The 22,492-nt window shown below is 48.4% G+C and overlaps 1 protein-coding gene across 4 annotated transcripts in view; it reads right to left on the bottom strand.

The window, feature by feature from the left end:
* Positions 1-16,412, bottom strand: part of RBM17 (RNA binding motif protein 17) — a 20,105-nt gene extending 3,693 nt beyond the window's left edge. The window contains exons 1-7 of one of the 4 annotated variants that reach the window (XM_021717989.1): positions 16,165-16,412; positions 11,744-11,860; positions 7,611-7,777; positions 5,288-5,385; positions 3,308-3,364; positions 1,740-1,881; positions 1-85 (exon numbers count right to left, since the gene is read on the bottom strand). In XM_021717989.1, coding sequence (XP_021573664.1) covers positions 1-85; positions 1,740-1,881; positions 3,308-3,364; positions 5,288-5,385; positions 7,611-7,777; positions 11,744-11,860; positions 16,165-16,287 — 789 coding nt within the window. In that variant the 5' untranslated portion in view covers positions 16,288-16,412. The remainder of the gene's footprint in view (positions 86-1,739; positions 1,882-3,307; positions 3,365-5,287; positions 5,386-7,610; positions 7,778-11,743; positions 11,861-16,164) is intronic. The other 3 variants (XM_008069655.2, XM_021717998.1, XM_021717994.1) reach the window with 3 other exon arrangements.
* Positions 16,413-22,492: the final 6,080 nt, after the last annotated feature.

The following is a 22,492-nucleotide window of genomic DNA, read 5'->3' as shown; positions in this document are numbered from 1 at the left end:
GGTGCTCAGCCCCTGCTCGTGCTTCCCCAGGCCCTGGCCCTCACGGAAGCCGTACTTCTGCATGATCTTGTGTGCCACCGTGCCCCTGGGAGGGAGACAGGAAGGACCCTCAGCCCGACCCCGTCGCCACACGCAGGCCAACACTCTCCTCGTGGAGAGCACATGCTCCAGAGGAGCCTGGTCAAGTCCACACCGACAGGGGGCGGGGCGGTGGGAGCAGCTCAGGATGGACACCCCACCCCTCCTGCCACCTGTGGGGGAAGGCCAGGGTCCCTGCGGAGTCTCCTGTGCCCTTGAGAAATGCTGGACAGCTCGCCCGCTCCAGCTCTGGCCCCTCAGCTCACGCCCACAGGCTACTGGAAAGGGTCTGGCAGAAAACGACATGGAGTTTCACACAATGAAGACGGTTCCCTTCCACTCCACAGTGCAGCGGCTTCCCACGACAGACTTTATACCACAGACCCGCAGAGATCGTCTACTGAACAAGACACCGAGGCCCAGATCGGCTGCTGGGCTAAGGCTGGCGGAAGGGAAGCACGACGCTGCCTCCAGAACGGGCTTCTGCCGGTGCTGGGGGCAAGGCGGGGCTGAGAGCCGCACTCTGCCCACGGCTCCTTCTGCGACGGCCTGGCTGTGTTCACACTGCCCCTGGCAGAGCCGCAAGGGCCTGGGGCGCTCAAGGCCCGGCCACAAAGCCCCGCTCGGGGGAGCCGCGCCTGCACCGCCTCGTGCACTTGCTCCCTTAACACTGTCACTGGAACAAGCTGTCCTGGACTGAAAAGACGGAAAACCGCTGAACTGCACCACCTCGCGTCCTCCGGAAACGAAGTCAAGGATGTAATTCCTGTTCGGCACAAAGTCCGTTCTTGTCATCACCCGAGAAAAAGGTCAGAAAACCCAGCTCCCTGCGGCCCCACCCCCCAAGTTCCGGGCCCGCACCGGCCCTCAAGCTCCCTTAAGCTTCCCGCGGCCGTGGAGGTGCTCTGTGGCCGCAGCGTCCCACGTGGGCAGACGCACGTCTCCTCAACTCTGCAAGGAGACTGGTGTGACTGAGGGAATAAGCTTTCCATCTCAACTGACTTCACAGCCACCTTGGGCTAGTAGCTGCCGGGTAAAACTGCGCAAGTCGAGCGTCAAGGTCAATGAACCCGAGTCAGGAACTCAAAACCCGCCGGTTACGCGGGAAGCTGCCACATGCTCCAGTCTGGGCCAGGCCCCTCCTTGAGGGCTCGGCAGGGCAGGAGCTCAGCGCGGCCATGACACCACCGCCCGTCGTCGACACTGCACACCCGTCTCCCCGTCAGCCCCCTGCCACCTCACTTGCAACCTGTCCCCAAAGACAGCATCCTGCCACACAACAGAACCGAGACCCTTGTGCAACGCCGCCGCCTCTGCCAGCCCCTTCACCGTCGGTCCCGCGGGGCATCCTCCAAGCCAGAGTGTCTACCAAACCCAACCCAGTTGGCACAAAAATCCACGAGCCCCACCTGGTGGCCAGCCTTACAGCTGGCTTCCACATCCTGGCCAACGCCCACAACGGTCAGACTCCACTCCTACCTAGAGCAGGACGCTCAGCACCACAGCCGTCGCTCCCCCCATGGGGGCACACAGGCCACACGACGGAGGGGTCGCCCTATCCACCCCAAGGCTCTCATTCCCAAGCAAGTGGCGCCCGAAAGGGCTGTCGCCCCTGCACATGCCACCCCGCTCTTCTCACACTGGAACACCCAGGCCATTACCCCATGTTGGCGAGGAAGGAGTTGCTGGGCCCGGTGGGAGACCGCGGTCTGTCCGGCTCCTCATACACGGGGGGAGGAATCGCCGCTTTGGAAGACTGGGAGCGAGGTCTGGCGTCCTCTTCGTAAGGAAAGTCTCGGGGCACTGTTGGAGAGAGAAGCAGGCTCAACGACACTCCAGGCCGAGCGCTGAGGCTGGACTGGGAGTCCTGCTTACTTTGAGCGAAGTTAACCTACATTTTTGGTTTGTGCAAGCAGTAAGAAAAACCCAGTCAACTCCACAGCCTCCACAGATGCAGAACGCTCCTTTCCAACTCTGCATCTCTGCGTGTGCCTCTTTAAACGCCCCTTTTACGCTGCCCCCAACATGCCCCTTCCCCTTTAAAGTCCTCTTATAGGGCACTAGAAGCCTGAGCCTTTCTGTGTGTCCTAAGGAGACCCGCCACCCCTGACTCCCACAGCTACCACAGGTGCCTGTCCTAAGACCAGGACCCCACTCTCTCATGAGCGTCACAGACCACAGAGGTCTCTGAGGTTGCCGCCATGGACGGGAGCAATGGTTTCGCCCAGCTGCATGTCAGAATCAACGGGGAACTCTACACCACCCAGATGCCTGCGCCCCACACCGAGAGTGCGGCTCCAGTTGGAGTTTATTATCAGTTGTTTTCACACCAGATACTTAACAATATTTAAAAAATCATCTTCTTTAAAACGATAACATAAATAGCACAACAGGTATTAAGAAGTACCATACTTGATCGTATTTTCTGGGGAGAGTTTAGGTATGGCCAATCCTGAGCATGGGAAAATGACCCAGGTGATTATCAAAGTCCAATCCCAGCCCCCAAATTCTAGAACAGACCACTGAAGGAAGAAACAGTGGGTGGGGTGTCTTGGCAATGCAATGAAATGGACACACACCCCTGCACCAAAACTAGAAGGAAAAAAAAAAAAAAAAAAAAATCACAAGAAAGGTACTGCCACCTTGTGGAAAGTCATAAATGTAACAGCCTCTAAACCTCTGAGTTAAAAAACTATAAACAAGGCCAGGCATGGTGGCACTCGCCTGTAAACCCAACACTTCAGGAGGCCGAGGCAAGAGGATAGCTTGAGCCCAGGAGTTTGAGACCAGCCTAGGCAACATAGTGAGGCCTCGTCTCTACAAAAAAAAAAAAAAAAAAAAAATCACAAAAACTAACTGGGTGTGGTGGTGCACACCTGCAGTCCCAGCTACCCAGGAAGCAGAGGTGGAGGGATCGCCTGAGTCCAGAGGTGGAGGCTGTGGTGAGCTGTGATGGTGCCACTGCACTCCAGTCTGGGACGGAGGGAGACTGACTCACGTAACTAGGTAACGAAAGATCCACACCTCCACACCTGGCACCAGAAGGCCTCAGCAAGAGGGTGGGGGAGCAGCAGCCACTGCGCACGTGCGGACTCGGGCGCCAGAGCCAGACGGTGTTCAAGCCACCCGCCCTGACCCAGGAAGCTGGGGACCCACCCCGACCGCCGAGGTTCCCGTGATAGGGTTAAAGATCTGTATCAGAAGGAAGGGGAAGCAGCAGATGACTTACACTCTTTGTCCTTCTCCACCAGAGACGTGGGTGGGGCGATGGCAGCTCCGCCCATGCCTGTGAAAGCACAAGTCCATCATTACAGGAGGGAAAGGACTGGGACACAGCACCTGTGGTACTGCCCAACCCCGAGACAAGACAAAAGGGAAGCGACCTGCTCTTCAGCCCCACTGACATCTAGACAAATGTCACGCCGGGGTTGAAGATGGGAAAACCGGCGATCTCAGACAAATCACTGTTTTCTCAGGGAAGGTATTCAGGAGCCCTGAATGAAGCCAACAAACGAGTTTTAAGGCAAGGCAACACAACTGAGAGGACTCCGAGTTCCTAAAAAGAAGAATGCAACTATTCCAAGAGTGTGCTCCCCGTCAGGCCCGTCCATCCACACGGCCTCTCTCTAGGCCTCACAAGCCTCTGGCCAGGTGCTACGGTCTCCAATTTACAGGTGAGACGCGACCAGAGGGGAGGGAACCAGCAGAGCTGGAATAAGCCAGCCTCCATGATGCCAAGCACCCGCCTTGCGCCCCGCACACTCCTTCCTTCTCCAGTGTGCACAGACCGGACAGACACCCACAGGCAAGGTGGGTCCTCCGGCTGCCAAAGAACGGCGGGCAGTAACAACCCCAAATGACAGGCGACCTCGTCCATTTGCTGCCAGGCCACTGGAAGGGGAACAACAGTGGTGACTACACGGAACTTTTCAGCAGGTGTAAGCCCTCACGCAGGCTTATGTGATTAAAGATTTAATCACCACTGAAATAATCAAGTAATCAAAAAATGTAAATTTAAAAAACTGATTACAAAATCATGCTGCATCAGCATAAAATGTTTCACACAAGTAACTCCTTGAAAGTCAGTGTCAGCCGGGCTCGGTGGCTCAGCCTGTCATCCTGCGCCTTTGGGAGGCTGAGGTGAGTGGATTGCCTGAGCCCGCAGGTTCGAGACCTGCCTGGGCAGCGAGACCTCATCTCTACAATAAATTTTTAAAAATCAGCTGGGTATGGTAGCGCATGCCTGTAATTCCAGCTACTTGGAAGGCTGAGGCGGAAGGATCACCGGAGCCCAGCAGGTCGAGGCTGCGGTGGCCGGGAGAGGCCACTGCACTCCAGTCTGAGCAAGAGTGAGACTCCAACTCAAAAAAAAAAAAAGGAGTCAGTGTCCCTGCATGATGACGACAGGACTGGACCCACAAAGCCCACAAGGAGAAATGTGCGTCTGAGTGAAGCTTTCTTGTGTTTCTTTTGAAATATTTCCTGTGATCACTGTAGTAACCTTGTGGCTAAAACCTAGAGTGGTTATTGATTGATTCAGAAGATTAGTTCTAGCAAGTTCAGCTTAAAAAATTTCAGGTGATTACTGGAAATCTGCAACTAATCAGGTTAAAACAAGAACGTCAATCTGTTACCAGCAATGTACACACAGCGAACATAACACCACGGCTCCCTTCACATGTGCTATGAGGTCAGTCACATACAAAGTCTTTTCATTAGACGCTGAACAGTTCCTGCTCCAAGTAAAAATCAGTGTCCTTCATACAGAAGGCACACCTCCTTACAAAAAAGGGCAGTCAACTTATAAGCTGGAAGATGAGATCTACAAATATTCAACCTACATTCTGAATTCTAAGACAAGTCAATAAACACGAACATGTGTTGATTAACAAAGGTAGCGGACAGGAGACACTGCACGGTGCCGGCACACAGATGCCCTTGGTGTCAGCCCTGCTCCCATGAAGGAAACGGCAGACGGGTCCGGATGACAGGCCAGCAGCACTTGCTGAGCCAAAGACGAGGGCAGGAGATTTAACGCTATACTCCGAGTGTGCAACAACGGAAAGCGACTGTGGAACTTGAAGGAGCGTTGGTGTGAGGAGTCAAAACGTGCATGCCTCGGACTCCAGAGAGAAAACGCCCCGAACCTCAAACAAAGGCGCCGCGTGGGACAGCACCCGCTTAAAACACACGGCGGCTCAGGCCTTACTTCTTTTCCTCCTCTCGCGCTCATAGTCTTCATCTTCATCAGAATCTGGATCTGGTCGCCTGGAAAACCCGCTGGCTTCGTGCCTGTCTTTCCGCCTCCTGAGAACAAAGGGACAGATGCTCACCACAGCCCCACCCACTCAGAGACGGAGCCCGGACTTCCTCTCGGCCAGAAAATACCCAAATCCTCTTTCACAACCAACTACCATGCCCAGCCATGCACTACCATGCCTGGCTAATTTTTTTATTTGTTGTAGAGACAAGGTCTCGCCAAGTTGCCCAGGTGGGTCTTGACCCGAGGGCTCAGGCAATCCACTCGCCTCAGTCTCCTGAAGTGCTGAGATTACAAGCTGAGCCACTGAGCCCAGCCACCTCCTTTGATTTTAAAAGTCTATCAACACAGTAAAGATTTAGTCACTTGCATGATTTACAATTATTAATTACTTACCCATGATATTACCCAATAAACAGGAAATAGTATATGAATAGTTAATACACATTAACTATTTAAAAATAATTATTAAATACTTTTAAAAGAAGAAATACAAATAAATCTTGTTATCCATATTTTTCAAAAAGATAAAAGTTAGCCGGGCTCGGTGGCTCAGCCTGTGATCCTGCGCCTTTGGGAGGCTGAGGTGAGTGGATTGCCTGAGCCTGCGGGTTCGAGACCCGCCTGGGCAGCAAGATCTCATCTCTACAATAAATTTTTAAAAAATCAGCCAGGCATGGTAGCACACGCCTGTAATTCCAGCTACTTGGAAGGCTGAGGCGGAAGGATCGCCGGAGCCCAGCAGGTCGAGGCTGCAGTGGCCGGGAGCAGCCACTGCACTCCAGTCTGGGTGACAGAGTGAGACTCCAACTCAAAAAACACAAAAGAAACCCCATAAAAGTTGCATACAAATTTTTAAAAATTCTACCTGGCTCAAAAAACAGTAAAGTTAGTAACAGCAATTGGGCTGGGCATGGTGTCTCACACCTGTAATTCCAGCACTTTCGAAGGCTACAGTGAGCAGACTGCTTGAGCCTAGGAGTTTGAGACCAGCGTAAGCAACATAGTGAGACCACGTTGCGATGAAAATTTTTAAAAATGAGTCAGACATGATGGTGCATGTCTGTAGTCCCAGCTACTTGGGGGACTGAGGTGGAAGGATCGACTGAACCCAGGAGGTCGAGGCTGCAGTGAGCCATGATCATGCCACTGCACTCCAGCCTGGGTTGTAGTCAGAGTGAGACTCCAAAAAAAATAATAATAAAAATTAAAGTATTTTCTTTTTTTTTTGAGTTGGAGTCTCACTCTGTCGCCCAGACTGGAGTACAGTGGCCACTCCCGGTCACCGCAGCTTCGACCTGCTGGGCGATCCTTCCACCTCAGCCTTCCAAGTAGCCAGAATTACAGGCATGTGCTGCCATGCCCGGCTGATTTTTTTTGAATTATTGTAGAGATGAGGTCTCGCCAAGTTGCCCGGGCGGGTCTCGAACCCGTGGGCTCAGGCAATCCACTCACCTCAGCCTCCCAAAGGCAAGGGATTGCAGGCTGAGCCACCAAGCCTGGCTAAAATTAAGCTATTTTAAATAGCCGTGATTCTACATGTTGAGTATCCCTTATCCAGAACACTTGGGTCCAGCAGTGTTTTAGATTTTGGAATATTTGCCTTATACTCAGAAGTTCAGCATCCCAGATCTGAAAGTCCCAAATCCTTCAATGAGCATATCCTTGGAGCATACTATTGGCATTCAAAAAATTTTGGATTCTGGAACATTTTGGATTTCAAATTAGGGATGCTCAGTTTATACAGCAGAGTCATCACAGCAAAGAAAACAGATGTTCAACATCAGGTCTCTACGTCCTTTTTTTTTTTTTTTTTTTGAGCTGGAGTCTCACTCTGTCGCCCAGACTGGAGTGCAGTGGCCACTCCCGGCCACCGAATCCTCAACCTGCTAGGCTCCAGCGATCCTTCCGCCTCAGCCTTCCAAGTAGCTGGAACTACAGGCACGCACCACCACGTCCGGCTAGTTTTTTGATTTACTGTAGAGATGAGGTCTCGCCAAGTTGCCCAGGTTGGTCTCGAACCAGTCGACTCTCACCTCGGGCTCCCAAAGTACAGGGATTACAGGCACCCAGCCTCTAAGGTGTTTTCCAAACAACTCACCCAACACACACTTGAGGCATTCAGAGTCTACAGACGCCATGCGGGGATGTCTTACAAATCTCCGCCAGCCGCAACAGTGAGCCTCAGCCTCACAAGTCTACACTGAGCCCTTCGGTGCGTATTCGAAGGCACACTACGACCGCAGAGCACCGGCAAGCAAGGCAGCCTTACTTTTCCCGCTCTTCGATCTCCTTCTGTCTCTCCAGCTCCCGCTGCCTCTGCCGCTCCTCCCTCTGGCGCTTCACTACTTTCTCGTAATCGTTAGGAAACATGGGGTCATACTCGTCAGCCAAGGGAATCAGAACTTCTCCTGCGGAAAACCCACTGGGAACAGGATCCTGGGGGAAGGGAAAACGTCAGAGTAAGTATCACCTCCACATCTTACGAGCTGGCTCACAAAGGGAAGGTCCAGAGTAAGGCACAGAAAGGGGCCTTGAAGATCACCTCCCACCCCTTGGGTTTACGGACAAGGAGACAAATGCAGCCCCTGACACAGCCAGTTCGGAGGCTCGCAGAGCTAGGACAAAGAATTTCACCTCTTAGCTGAGTACTATTTCCGCAATCACCAATGGCATTTTCCTGGAATTCTTAAATAAGCCACCACCAACTAAAATTTAAGACACTAGTACTCTGAAGCAGAAACATCTGATTAATTATAGAAAAGCACCAAATGCTGGTTTTTACACATCTCTAAGAAAACTCAAAAAACAGAACAATCCGTGAATAACACAATCTTTCTTGTAGTCCTCGTTTAGTAGAATAACCAAATTACACGGAGATAACAACACATTAAGACTTTTTTGTTGTTGTTGGAGTCTCACTCTGTCACCAGACTGGAGTGCAGTGGCCGCTCCCGGCCACCGCAGCCTCAACCTGCTGGGCTCCAGAGATCCTTCCGCCTCAGCCTTCTGAGTAGCTGGAACTACAGGCGCGCGCTACCACACCCGGCTGATTTTTTGATTTATTGTAGAGATGAGGCTTTGCCAAGTTGCCAGGCGGGTCTCGAACCTGCGGGCTCCGGCAATCCACTCACCTCAGCCTCCCAAGGCACGGGATTACAGGCTGAGCCACCGAGCCCAGCTCATATTGAGACTTTATAAAGCACCTTCTTGGCCTTTCTGAATTCTCTGCACACACACCCTTCCCAGGCAGGCTGCATTTCAGGCACTGACTCTGACACTGGGGGATATAAGTTCCCTTCCAGCATCATTCTTTTTTTTTAAGATCAAGTCTAGAGGATAACATCTTGCGTTTTCTCTTCTATACAATTAGAAACTTAGATTACTCTTTCAGAGAAAAGAGGCAGCCATCACAAAGAGATGAGAAAAACAGAAGAGACAGCTTCTGCCTAGACCACTAGGCAACAGGTGACTGGGGGCTATACCCCCGGCTGGCAGCCTAGGTCTACGTGTGGTGCTAAAGCCCCTGGCCCGCTGTCCTAGACCTCCACTCTCTCCTGCTAGCTTTCTTGGCCTAACTCTTCCTTACTGTCTGTAACAACCACCATCCCTGGTTTCCAGGGGCAGCTGAACAAGCACAGTGAGGGTAACCGTCCTTGCGTGCTGTCCTGTACCTCCTGCAGGGGATTCACAGCCCAACAACATCAAAGGCAAGACGGGCATTGGAAACACAAAACTGACATGCTCAAGACAGTGTATGTTCAGTATCAACAGATCTAAATCCAACAATTCCTGCGTGCTACTGCTTGGCTTACGTTTTGCATTGCAAAACAAACTGATTTCATTTCCTTATGGCTAAAAACCAGGAAACCCTGCGTTCCAATGAATAAAAGCAATTAGAAAAATAAGTATAATCACCTCCCAGGCCCTACCACTGGAATATTTATTGAACATAGAATTCCCAGAGGGTAGTTATGAACTTGTATTCACAGAAAAGACATTTTAAAAACACAAAAGCACATGAAGGAGATTTCTTTTCAGTGATCACTTAGAGAGAAACTAACAATCAGCCAGTCAATTTATGTAATACTATTATCACAAGGTGTCTTAAGTAGGAGACCATATTGTCACTATGAGGTTCTTTTTCATTTCAAAACTGGAGAAACAACTCATGCTGCATAAACCTGATTAAGTTTGATAATGAATCGTCCTTTTCTAAATGCTGCAAAGAACAGAGCGGGTTGTTCAATTTTTAAAAATTAAAGAGTCAATACTCTAGTGCTAGACTAATGCTCACTCATATTTTAGGTGATATTACTGTGCACTGCTGGGAACAAGAACTAAAACAAATCGGTCATAAAAATGGCCACCTTAGGAAATCGATCCCAAGACAGTAACTCGTAAGTGCACAGAAAGTTCTCTGTAAAGATGGCCATTAAAACGGAGTACCCTCAGTCCAGTGAGTATAAAGTTTCAGTCACAAGGGATGAGTACATTCTGCAAATCGAATGTGCTGCATGGTGACTACAAGGAGCAATACTGTATTTCTTTTTTTTTAGTTGGAGTCTCATTATGTCGCCCAGACTTTTGGTCACCACAGCCTTAACCTGCTGGACTCTGACGATCCTTCTGCCTCAGCCTTCCAAGTAGCTGGAACTACACGCATGTGCTACCACGCCCAGCTAATTTTTGATTTATTGTAGAGATGAGGTCTTGCTAAGTTGTCCAGGTGGGTCTCAAACCCACGGACTCAGGCAATCCACTCACCTCGGCCTCCCAAAGCACTGGGATTACAGGCTGAGCCACCCAGCCCGGCCAGTAATACTGCATTTCATACTTGCAACTTCCTAAAAGTGCAGATCATAGGTTTCCTAACCATGCTACCTCATTCCAGGAAAAAAGTGGCAGTTATGTGAACTGATGGATATGTTAGTTTGAAATGATCACTGCACAATGAATATGCACATTAAAACATCGAGATGTACACCTTAAATATAAGCAATTTTTATTTGCCAATTATATCTCAACAAAGCCCCCTTCTTGGGAAGAAGACCCCAACGAGATGTTCATTCTAGTGTTATTCGTGACAACATGGAAGCAGATCTGGACAGTTCTATGATTAGGGAATACTTGTGTAAGTTACGATGCATCCACTTGATGGGACCATTTCACAATTAAAAACTGATCCCGAAAACTATGGAACAAGGAAGAAAAATGCTTAGCGACTGAACAGGAGGAGAACAATTCCAGGTCCCAGAATCAACACGCGATTACAGAGAAAACGATGAGTCGGCTGTTGCTGGATGCAGTAAGAAAGACTGCGCAGCAAATTTATGGAGAGAAATGCTGAAGGGCTGGCATCAGCAAAACAACACGGCCCCGTGGGGCGCTGCCCTCCTGGGGGCCTGCCAGCCTCAGGAGAACTGAGGCTTCTCTGGCCAAGCCCCGCCAGCCTCGGGACCAAATAAGCAGGGGCAGGCAGAGCTCAGCCAGAACCGAGGACCAAGAAGAAAAGAGAGGAGGGAGCAGGCGGCCGAGACGGTCTCCACCCGACGGTGCTTTCTAACAGTTGGGGGAGGGGACAGGAGCACCTTGCTAAGACGCTGCCCATGGAACAGCGTCATCTGTCGCGACTCTTTGAGTCACTTCCCGCCAAGCAGTGCTGTGTGACACATGGTGCTGCTTCAACTACCATGGTCATATCACCTGAAGGCCATCTACGGAAAGAGAGATGTATGCCTACACCGCAGGTGTGATTTTAACTGCAGTTTATATATGACTCATTTGTCCCTCATTTTATCTAGTGTTAACTGTGATGCTGAGTTCTCCTTGTCCCGATCCTCTTCATCCTCAGCAACCCAGTCTACAGAGTCAGCCACATCTGTTGTCTCTAAGCACATATAAAATCAGTGGGACAATAAAGGGTAGGGTGGGAGAAGGGCTTTGTTGTTGCTGTTTTTAACCCCTTTCTCTATTTTAACCCACAGTAAGTACTAACTGTTTCGGATAGCAAGAATTAGAAACAGCCCACATGCCCAAGGGAATCAGCAACACCATTAAAATGACCACATGATCCTGCAATTTCTGACACAGACATTCACTGCATATGAAGTGAGAAAAGCAAATTAGAGAACAGAAGGTGGAGGAGGCACGAAGGGAAAGATATTCCAGATTATGACGTTTCCAACGTGTGGAGGGTTCATCTGTCTTTCTTTTTACATATCTCGTTTCTGGTTTTTCCATAACGAACCATTTTATTTTAAATAGGCAAGTGTTGTAAAACTGGTAAGACAAAAGATCTTAAGCCAGAAATGACACTGACTGGCTCTTGAGGGCCTCTGGCGATAGCACTGCAAACCAACCCTTGGCATGCAAGCGCAGGACCGCAGGCAGGTGCGGACTCACCTTCAGCCCCGCAGCGACGTGCGGAGGTGTGTCCACGATCTGCCGGTCGTCAGAGGAGCCGCCTCGCTTCAGGTCAATGACTGGGGCGAGGACCGTACTTTGCTTTGTCCTTTGGCTCTAAAATCATCAGAAACAAGAACATAGTGACATTTGCAATGAACACTCACCATTTGCAACGAAGACCTTTTTCCCCCTGGCAACAAACCTGCGAATTATGAAAAACCCTAACCTTGCAGTAACAGCCTTTAAATTTAATTATTACTGCAGTCGTAGACTGTTTTCTTTAGTCTTTTTAAAAAACACCGTGCGAGTATACCAGTCTTTAAGAAAAAAACAAAACAAAAACAAAACCACCAGATTTCCTCCATTTCCGTGACAGGTTTACAGTCAACTCTACCACTTTTATTTAGGACTCCACGTGAAGTAGCTGCACCTGGCCGTTCCCGCTGGCCACATCTGGCACACCACAGTGTGACACTTGAGCCAGGGCAGCTTCTTCACAGAAGCGGGCATGCTCTTATACCCTGGGCAAAAGACCCCTGGAGATGAGGTCTTTCCCCCTACTAGGATGTAAAATCCTGCACTACTTCTTTTATTATGAATCTACAGGAAAAAATTGTAAAAGAAAGCAATGATCATTCACATACAATCACTGTTAAAGTTTTACCATGTTTTCTTGACCCTACATCTTTGTTTTTTGCTAAATACAGTTGGAGACATCGTGACACTTCACCCCAGTCTCCTAAAACTATGGACACCTCCTCCTGATTTCACAAGGCTGTCACCACGCCTGGTGAAATCAGGAACTCCTCCATATCATCTGCTATCTAGTTCACATTCAGATGTCTCAAACTATGCCCAAAATATCTTTTTAATGTGTCCTCTGTGCCCTGGAATTCCTGAAACCCGGAAGTTAAAGGCTTGACTCAATTCAGGGTAAAGCTTTCAGGCAAGAGTGCTTCACAGGAGAGGCATGAGCTTCCTCCTGCATTGCGTGGCCAGGGCTGAGCTGGCCATGTGGGTGTGTGGTAACCAGATCTTCTGATTATAAAGGGTCAATTTTTCTCTTTTGCAATTTGAAGCATTACAAATTTCAATGTTATCACTACAAAAGGCTCAAGACAAGCCTTCATGTCACTTGAGTAAAACAACATAAATTTAGGCAAAAAAGTTTAATCCATTTATTTAATACCAAATTCTTTTTTTTTTTTTTTTTTTTTGAGTTGGAGTCTCACTCTGTCACCCAGACTGGAGTGCAGTGGCCGCTCCCGGCCACCGGCGATCCTTCCGCCTCAGCCTTCCGAGTAGCCGGAACTACAGGCCTGTGCTACCACACCTGGCTCATTTTGATTAATTCTACAGATGAGGTCTCGCCAAGCTGCCCAGGTGGGTCTCAAATCCACAGGCTCAGGCCATCTACTCACCTCAGCCTCCCAAAGGCGTGGGATTACAGGCTGAGCCACCGAGCCTGGCTTAATGCCAAATTCTTGAAGCAAATACCAGAAATTTAAAAACCAACAGTGGGGAGAAGGTCTTGGCACGATGTACTTTCTGTGGTTGCTTTTTCCTGTTCAGTATAGAGTTGGCCCTCCGTCTCCTCAGACTCAACCAACCTCAGACTGAAAACATTCAGGAAAAAACAAACATGCAACAACCAAAGCAAATACCTGATACAGCAGGGTAGCTATTTATACAGCATCTGCCCTGTATCAGGGATCCTGAGCCATTCAGAACGACCCAAGGCATGAGGAGGATGGGTGGAGGTGGCACGCCAACCCTAGTCGTTCTGTACAAGAGATGTGAGCATCCTCAGATTTTGGTATCCACAGGGGGTCCTGGAACCAAAACCCTGCAAATACCGAAGAACAACCGTGTATTTCTTTGTTATTTTTAGACCATGTCTCATTCTGTCATCCAGGTTGGAGTGCAGTGGCATGATCATGGTTCACCGCAGCCTTGACCTCCTGGGCTCAAGAGGTTCCTCTTGCCTTAGCTTCCCAAGTAACTGGGACTACAGGTGTGCACCACCATACTCAGCTTATTTTATGTTTTACAGAAACATGGTCTTGCTATGTTGCTCAGGCTGGCCTCAAACTCCTGGGCTCACATTATCCTTCTGCCTCGGTCTCCCAAAGTGTTGGGCTTACGAGCATCAGACTATAGAGTTAATCATGCAACTTTCCTACAAAGCAAAAGTTACATGAAAATAACAAAACTGCTAAAGATTACATTTTAAAAAATCATTTGGGATGTTTGGCTTGGTTTTTTTTTGCCTTTTTTTTTTTTGAGTTCGAGTCTCACTCTGTCACCCAGAGTGGAGTGCAGTGGCAGCTCCCAGCCACCGCAGCCTTGACCTCCTGGGCTCCAGCGATCCTTCCGCCTCAGCCTTCCAAGCAGCTGGAACTACAGGTGCGCGCTACCACGACCAGCTAATTTTTTGATTAATTGTAGAGATGAGGTCTCGCCAAGTTGCCCAGGCGGGTCACGAACCTGCGGGTTCAGGCAATCCACTCACCTCCCAAAGTGCGGGATTACAGGCTGAGCCACCGAGCCCAGCTTTGGCTTGTTTTAAAAAAACAAATTCTGTTTGTTTAAAAAGAAATACTGGCAACAAAAAATTTAAATTTGGTAATGATGAATTTTTAAAAGATTTAAAAACACTAATCAGAATTAACAAAACCAATTTTTATTACCATTTTTATAAACCAGTGAATAACAATTTTAATAAAATAATTATCCAAACCCTAAAAACTCTCCACAATACTGAACAATCAAATATAAGCACTTCCCTGCAAGTATCTATTTACTGATGATGTGGTAAAAGAAAAAGAAAAATAATCAGAACTTAGAAAACACTGTTTATTATGGAAAACCTCAAACATAAAATTAAAAAGAAAAGATGAATGAATTCTTAAGTCTCTAGTACCCAGCTTCAACAAATATTAACTTGACCAGGCACGGTGGCTCACTCTCATAATTCTAGCACTTGGGGAGGCCGAGGCAGCAGAATCACTTGAGCCCAGGAGTTCGAGACTAGCCTGGGCAATATAGCGAGACCTCCGCCTCTACAAAAAAGTCAAAAAAATAGCCAGGCATGGCGGTGTACACCTGTAGTCCCAGCTACTTAGGATGTTGAGGCAGGAGGATTGTCCAAGTCCAGCTTTTGTTTTTAAATTCATGTTATAAATTCACGCTCACTTTGTTCACCCCTGCCCTCTACTACCCAGGAATGAATTACCTTGAAGCAAATCCAAGAAATCAGATCATTTTATCAGAAAATATTTCAGTATTTATCGTCAAAGCAGTTTTTCTCAACCTGTTATTACTGTCTCCCCCACAAAGAGCCTTTTAACATTTTCCCCACCCATGAAATTTTAACATCACAGAAACACTAGATATCTGCTTCTTATTTATTTGAATCAGGGTCTTGCTCTGTTGTCCAGTCTCGAGTGCAGTGGCACAGACCACTGTTGGTTCACAGTTCACCGCAGCCTTGACCTCCTGGGCTAAAGTGATCCTTCTGTCTCAGCCTCCCAAGTAGCTGGGACTACAGGCATGTGCTTGGCTAATTTTTTTATTTTTGTAGAGACGAGGTCTCGCCATATTGTCAAGGATAGTCTTGAACTCCTGGGCTCAAACAATTCTACCAACTCAGCCTCCCAAAGCACTGGGATTAAAGGCGTGAGCCACCACGCCGGGCAGTTTTTGTACTATATTTATATGTGTTTTATATAGAAAATGAGTGAGAATTTTTTCACCCCACAGGACTAATACTTGCCCTGTTTGGGCGGCAGGAGTGGGGGGGGGGGTGTTAGCCTCCATTAAGAATGCATGTTCTAAAACATAAGGACCCTTAAAACAAGAAGCAAACCAAAACACCATCTCATCCCTGATGATATATGACAATTAACACCTTAGTAACAAATATCCAGTTGACAAGTATGTTTTTAATGTTTTGCACGTTGTATTACTTCAAGGACATTGCTAATGTCCAAGATGTCTACAACAGAAACAAAAGCAAAGACCACCCAGAGTGCACACACCGGCCGCCTTCACAAGCACGCTGAGCCCTCAAGGCAAGCACGGCAGCACAGTCACTCGGCAGAGTTTCCTCCCAAAGTGCTGCTTCCAAACCACCTTCAGCAAGGAAGCAGGGATGCCACTTCAGAACACACACCCCTGGGGCCCCGCCCAAAACGCAGAAGCCAGTAACACCCACCCCATCAGCCTCCGGACAAGGGCTCGTCAACCTCAGATGTCGGCACCCGGGTCTGAATGCCACACAGCACCACCTGTCCTCACTCCGCACCCTCCAACAGAAAGGCACACAAGCAAGCTGAAACCACGCCACGCGTAATCCCGGCGAAGAGCCCACTCTGGAAAGCTGAAGATCTCCGCTCACACGCACAGGCCTACTTTACCTTTGCTTGAGTGAGAGCTGCCTTCTTCACCTGGAGCTGGGACTGCAGAAGCTTGAAGTTTTTGGACCAGCCTTCTGTTTTTGAGTCACTGGTCTCCACTCCCAGGTCATCGTACAGGGACATCTTTTTTTCCGTTTAATGCTGAAAGGGAAGGGGAGTGAGAATCAAAGAATGCAAAATGCAATCAAGATTTCGAAGCTTTCTGCAGCATTTTAGAGGTGACTCCAGGACCTTCAGTAACAGAGGCCACCAGTGCAGGGCTCTTCCTCACAGACAAAGCTACACCGCACATGGTTTTAGAAGTCGACCTCTGGGATTAACATCTCGCTCTGTAAGAATCATGTGGTGGTAGGCCAGATATGGCGGTCCATGTCTGCAGCCCCAGCTCTCTGGGAGGCTGGAGGAGGAGGAGGAGCTAGAGACCAGCCTGGGGAACACAGCAAAACACACACACACACACACACACACACACACACACACACACATCTCAATGGCAGAAAGTAGACGCCTTACAAAAACAACTACTAGGTTGACATAGCACAATCAGCTACTCTTTTATAAAGAAAATATTTAAATATACTCCTAGAAAACAGAAAAAAAAAAGACAGAAATGCTCTTACAGATGCTGTGCTTTTGTAAATTATGATTGCGAGGGGGAGCAAAAGGTTGCACCTTAAATCCTCTGATTTCCTCATGTGCCATCAAGAAGTTTGTAATCTTTCCTGACAGCCATGAGAGAGACCATCAACAATCTCCAAGTGAATGGGCAGCACACAGCATTCCCCAGAAAGGAGGAATACATGATAGAAACAAAAACAGTGAGCACTAACGCTCGCTAAGCACGATGCTCAATGCCATAGCTGCAGCAGGTACCAGTGAGGTCCAGAGCTTCACAGATGAGGGCATGCCCAAGGTCATAGTGGAAAGCCACTTCCGGCATACTGTGGCTGACCCCAGAGCCCTCGCTAGTAAATCCCAGGTGCCACCTTTAAAAACCCTCGGCGTTCTGAAACCTACCGACATGGCCCACTTCTTAATATAAGAAATCAATCTCTTTCTCACAGACAGGAAGTTAATTAAAACTGAAATACACAAATTGCACATAAACGCTTAGTGCAGCAGTTCCCAACTCAGGAACACATTCCAAGAGTTCCCAGGGCCCCGAAAGCAGAAACTGTGCTCTATGAAAGACTATTTCGCTTGAGTTCCATAACTCCGAGGAAGAGAAGGAAAATATTTAGCACACAGGCCCCTTGGGTCTGACTCCTGCCACCCAGCACCTTGGCTGACCTTGGTCAGGTCAACTAAACCTCTCCATCTTGATTTTTATTTTTTACTTATTATTATTTTTGGGGTTGGAGTCTTACTCTGTCGCCCAGACTGGAGTGCAGTGGCACGTGCACGGCCACTGCAACCTCGACCTGCTGGGCTCAGGTGATCCTTCTGCCTCAGCTTCCAAGTAGCTGGAACTACAGGTATGCGCCACCACGCCCAGCTAACTTTTTGACTTATTGTAGAGATGAGGTCTTGTCAAGTTGCCCAGGCTGGTCTCGAACCTGTGGGCTCAAGCAATCCTCTCACCTCGGGCCTCCCAAAGTGCTGGGATTATAGGCATGAACTACCGCGCCGGGCCCATCTTGATTTTTTTTTTTTTTTTGAGTTGGAGTCTCACTCTGTCACCCAGACTGGAGTGCAGTGGCCATTCCCGGCCACCGCAGACTCGACCTGCTGGGTTCCAGCGATCCTTCTGCCTCAGCCTTCCAAGGAGCTGGAACTACAGGCGTGCGCTACCACACCCAACTAATTTTTTGATTTATTGTAGAGATGAGGTCTCACCAAGTTGCCCAGGTGGGTCTCAAACCCGCGGGCTCAGGCAATCCATCTTGATTTCTAAAGGAAAGGTCCCTGGAGGCAGCATAGAGGCTGGGTGGTTTTACAACGGCAGTGTCAGGGCCCTAGCAAATCACACAAAGGTGAGGACGGCCTCCAGACTCCCCACCAAGTCTCTTTAATGCGCACCAGCAGCTCAGAGCACAGCCATGTGTCCACCTGGACAAGCCCTTTGCCCTCAGCAAGTGTGATTCAGGGACTCGGAGATGCCTGGTGACATAGACTTGAGGCACTGAGGCCAAATTAAGAAAAAAGTAATGACCTCCAGTCCTTGACAAGCAGGGCTGAAATACAGCCATGTCTTCAGAGTCTCAGAGGGGATCCCTGGGGTGCACTTCACAAACAGTTGAACCCACTATGCTGTAAGCGCCACGAGAGCCCACATCCACTCCACCCTGTCCACGGCTCCATCCTCAGGCCAATCAATGTCTCATCTTGATTTTTAAAGGAAAGGCCCCCAGTCCTAGCAAACCACAGGATAGGAAACAAGGTCAAACAGGCAGTGCATGCAGTACCCGAAAAGCCCTCCAAATCCATCTCCTTAGAAATGTCTGGGCAAAAATGACTTTGGTCAGAAGGAACAACCAATGCAATAAATAGCTTTAGGTTTTGTGCACTTTTCTTCCAGTTTACCTAAACTTCAAAATCCATTGTACATATTTAGATATGTATCTTGAACTTTTTTTTTGGAGACAGGTTCTTGTTCTGTCACCCAGGCTGGAGTTCAGTGGCTCACTCAGAGCTCACTGCAGCCTCAATCTTCTGGGCCTAAGCGATCACCCTCACAATCAGCAGGGCCTTCAGGAGCGCACCACTACGCCTTTTTTAAAAAAGCAGAGTCTTGCTATGCTACCCAGGCTGGTCTTGAACTCCTGGCCTCAAGTGATCTTCCCATCTCAGTCTCCCAAAGCATGGGGATCACATGAGCCACTGCACCCTGCCCACTTAGCCTTAAATTTTAATCTGGAAAAACTCAAACAGAGCTACAACCACGAAGCACGGTGCTGAGTGCCCAGCTTAGCAGGTGGCTCCCAAAAAACCTACCTCGGGAATGGCCACGCAGCCGTTATCTAACAATCTCTTGGCCTCTCTTTATTCAATTGGTTACCAAACTGAGGCTTATTAAACTACAGATCTTTTTGTTCTGTGTGTTCATAATGGAAGGGGAAGACTAACACATTCTGAGAAACAAGTACAAACAATGTTGAAGGTATACAGATTCAGTAAAGAAACAAAAACAGTAACACTTTCTGGAAAATTACAAACATAAATTATCAAAACTTGTTGCAGCCCAAAATCAAACTCCACTTGAGACATTTACTTTTCTCAATACAGGTTGAATATCCCTAATCTGAAGCTCTGAAATCCTCCCAAATCTGAAACTTTCTGAGCACTGACATGACCACACAAGTAGAAAATTCCACACCTGACCTCATGCGATGGGTCAAAATCACAATACAGTCAAAACTTTTTTCATGCTCAAAATTATGAATTAAAATACTGCTTAAAAATACCTTCGGGCTATGTACACAAGGTCATAAGGTCCCTTCAGGCTACATGTGTGAGGGATGCATGAAACATAAATCTTGTGTGTAGTCTTGGGTCTCATCCCCAAAATACTGCATTAGGTACAGGCAAGTATCCGAAAAACTCTCTGCAAAATCTGAAATTGGAAACACGTCTTTCCCAAGCATCTTGATAAGGGATCTCCAACCTGTGCCTCTTCCTCAGAAGCTGGAGAGGCGCATCAGAGGTGTTTTTGAATACGCCAGTACCAACAGAAGTGGGAGAACCAAACGCCCACTGAATTAGGAGGAAAAAGATTTGCTGATTTTGCACCTCCAGTTTCTGGCATCCAATAAACTAACACATCAAAATACGAATAACACTCTGTTTGGACACCGATGGTGACGCATGCACATGAGGGCACTGAATCCCACAACTGCACACGCTCCAGTGTGCTGTAAGGGTGTTATGCACATTTTTTTGTTTCTTTGTTTTTTGTTTTTGAGTTGGGCGTCTCACTCCGTTGCCCAGGCTGGAGTGCAGTGGCACGCTCACAGCCACTGCAGCCTCGATGTGCTGGTCTCAGGCGACCCTTCCATCTCAGCCTTCCAAGTGGCCAGAACTACAGGTACATGCCACCACCCCTGGCTAATTTTTTGATTTACTGTAGAGACGAGGTCTCACTATGTTGCTCAGGCTGGTATCAAACCTGTGTGCCTCAGTCTCTCAAAGTGCTGGGATTACGGGCTTGAGCCACCATGCCCGGCCTATGTACATTTTACCCAATAAAAATGTTTAAAAAATGAATCGGCAAAGACAGCCCCGGGGGCTGAGATGACTCTAGCAGGTACCGCCTGCTCCCCAGAGGAGTCATCTCTGATGGAAATCGTTTTCTAAGCTTCAAGCCATGCAGCAGATCTCAGCAGCCAGCAGAGTCTTCCCACCCAAAATTTCAATGCTGAGTTAACGAGGTTTCATGTGACCATATGGCTCTCTGACTCCATTTGACTAAGACGGTCTGCTGACAACTCCATTTGATCGGCTTCATCCTGCAAGCTTCAGAAGTCATTATGCAGCACAATCTTATGTTCATTTAAAGTTCCTTGTTCTTCCCAAACTTCCAAATATACTTTAAATATTAGAAATGGATGCCATTTTACCAGCCTCCGCTAGTTTTCTCTAACACAGAGCTTCTAAAGTCAAATCTCTACATCACCGCCAATGCCTTCTTAGTTTTTCTCATTTTCCCTGAACTTTAAATTCACAGAACTGGATTAATCACAGTAATGACACACGCTCGCTATCCATCCACATACATCATCTGCTTCTATGAAGTTATTATAATGCTCCAAGCACCTGTGAATTCCCCATCCAAAAGAAAAGACAGACCTAGACGAGACCACCCCCAAACATATAGCTCCCCAACCTGTTCACGTGATGTTGCTGAATCCTGTTCTCACCATTTTCCCGCGTTCTTCCTATTTTATCCATATAGTTCTAAGTGCTTCTATTGCTTAGAAAGCAGGTATTTTCCACTTTACCTGTTTTAAAGCATTCATGAATATGCAATAGTTGATTCTTCTCACTGCATGCACTGAAACATAACAAGTGCGTCAACAAGACTGCCAAGACCCAAACTCAACCTAATTAATGTTGACATGGTACTTAGATGGCACATTTATTTCAACAGTCTGGTGCCAGGTAATAAAACACAGCACTTTCCAACACTTGGATATACCCTAAGAAACCAGAATCAAATGCAAGTACAAACACACCATTGATTTTTATCACATCCTTAAAAATGTTTGCAACTGATGAACTCATTTTCCATATACTGTGGTCTTTGTGGAGAATGAACTTGGGTGTGCCTGAAGGAGAATGGTGACTTTTTAGGATTCCACCTAAGCTGAGAAGCATCTTTTAAACATACACAACTGACAGGAAAAGGAACACAGACAAGTCTTCTCAGAAGTACCTCCACCCCATCTTTCATGTGCAACTCAGATGCCTTCAGTGACCATGGCTGCCACAGAAAACTACCCCACACTCTCCACATTCTGCTGCCTAACTAAAGGCTACACGTGGCCTCTTGCTTTACCACACTCCCCTAAAGGCAGGGACTGTTCTGTCTCCACTTGTGTTTCCCCCGCTTGGCATGTCTGAACGCTGAGCACGCTGCTAGCATTTTCTCGGCAAATGAAAGGCAAATGCGAGTCCACCTATTTAAAGCACAAGATCGTGAAAGCAGTGAGATCTGCAGATCTGCTTTTTAAGGACCTGTGGCAAGTGGAATTTGACACAAGTATGATGAAATTTCAACGGTACACCATAATTAACGGGGAAAGAGTGCCACCACCATACAGGAACGGGTGAAAGTCTGAGTTCTGAGCACCTGAAGGAGCAGGCTTGGCAGGAGAACATCTTCTCATCACTAAACAGATATTCACAGCTCACAAAAGGAGCCCGATTCTGCGAAGCCTAAAGAACACGGCAAGATGCACAGAAAGGAAGAGGAAGGGAGCCGGAGGGGCGGGCACTTCGACGTTCGCAAAAAAATCCAGCCGTGAAAGGCACCCAGCTCGCGTGTGAGGGCCATAAAGGCTTTCTCAACAACGTTTAAAAACCGCCGTCACAGTTTAGACCAAGTCCCTATGCACGAACCTTCGAGTTGGGAACCTGGGGGAAGCACTCCTGCTTTTACGCACTGCTTCCCTCCGCGGTGTCAGCATAGCCCGGTAAAGCACACAGGACTGCGTGGCCGACTGAGCCGGCGGGGCACCCGGGAGGCCTGCTGGACTTGGGCCGGACTTGCAAACGAGCTCTGGGAACGGAAGGCGCTCGTGTGTCGGGGACCTCCGCGTTCCCACGCGCTGTCACTCTGCCATCGCCAAACGCGGAGGCCGGAGGGGATTCCAAGCCGGGGGTCTCCGCC

The sequence above is a fragment of the Carlito syrichta genome, unplaced genomic scaffold, assembly GCF_000164805.1.
Source record: "Carlito syrichta isolate Samal-C Ts95f unplaced genomic scaffold, Tarsius_syrichta-2.0.1 Scaffold111484, whole genome shotgun sequence".
In the NCBI taxonomy this organism is placed as follows: domain Eukaryota; kingdom Metazoa; phylum Chordata; class Mammalia; order Primates; family Tarsiidae; genus Carlito; species Carlito syrichta.
This window is presented reverse-complemented; position numbering and strand designations above follow the sequence as displayed.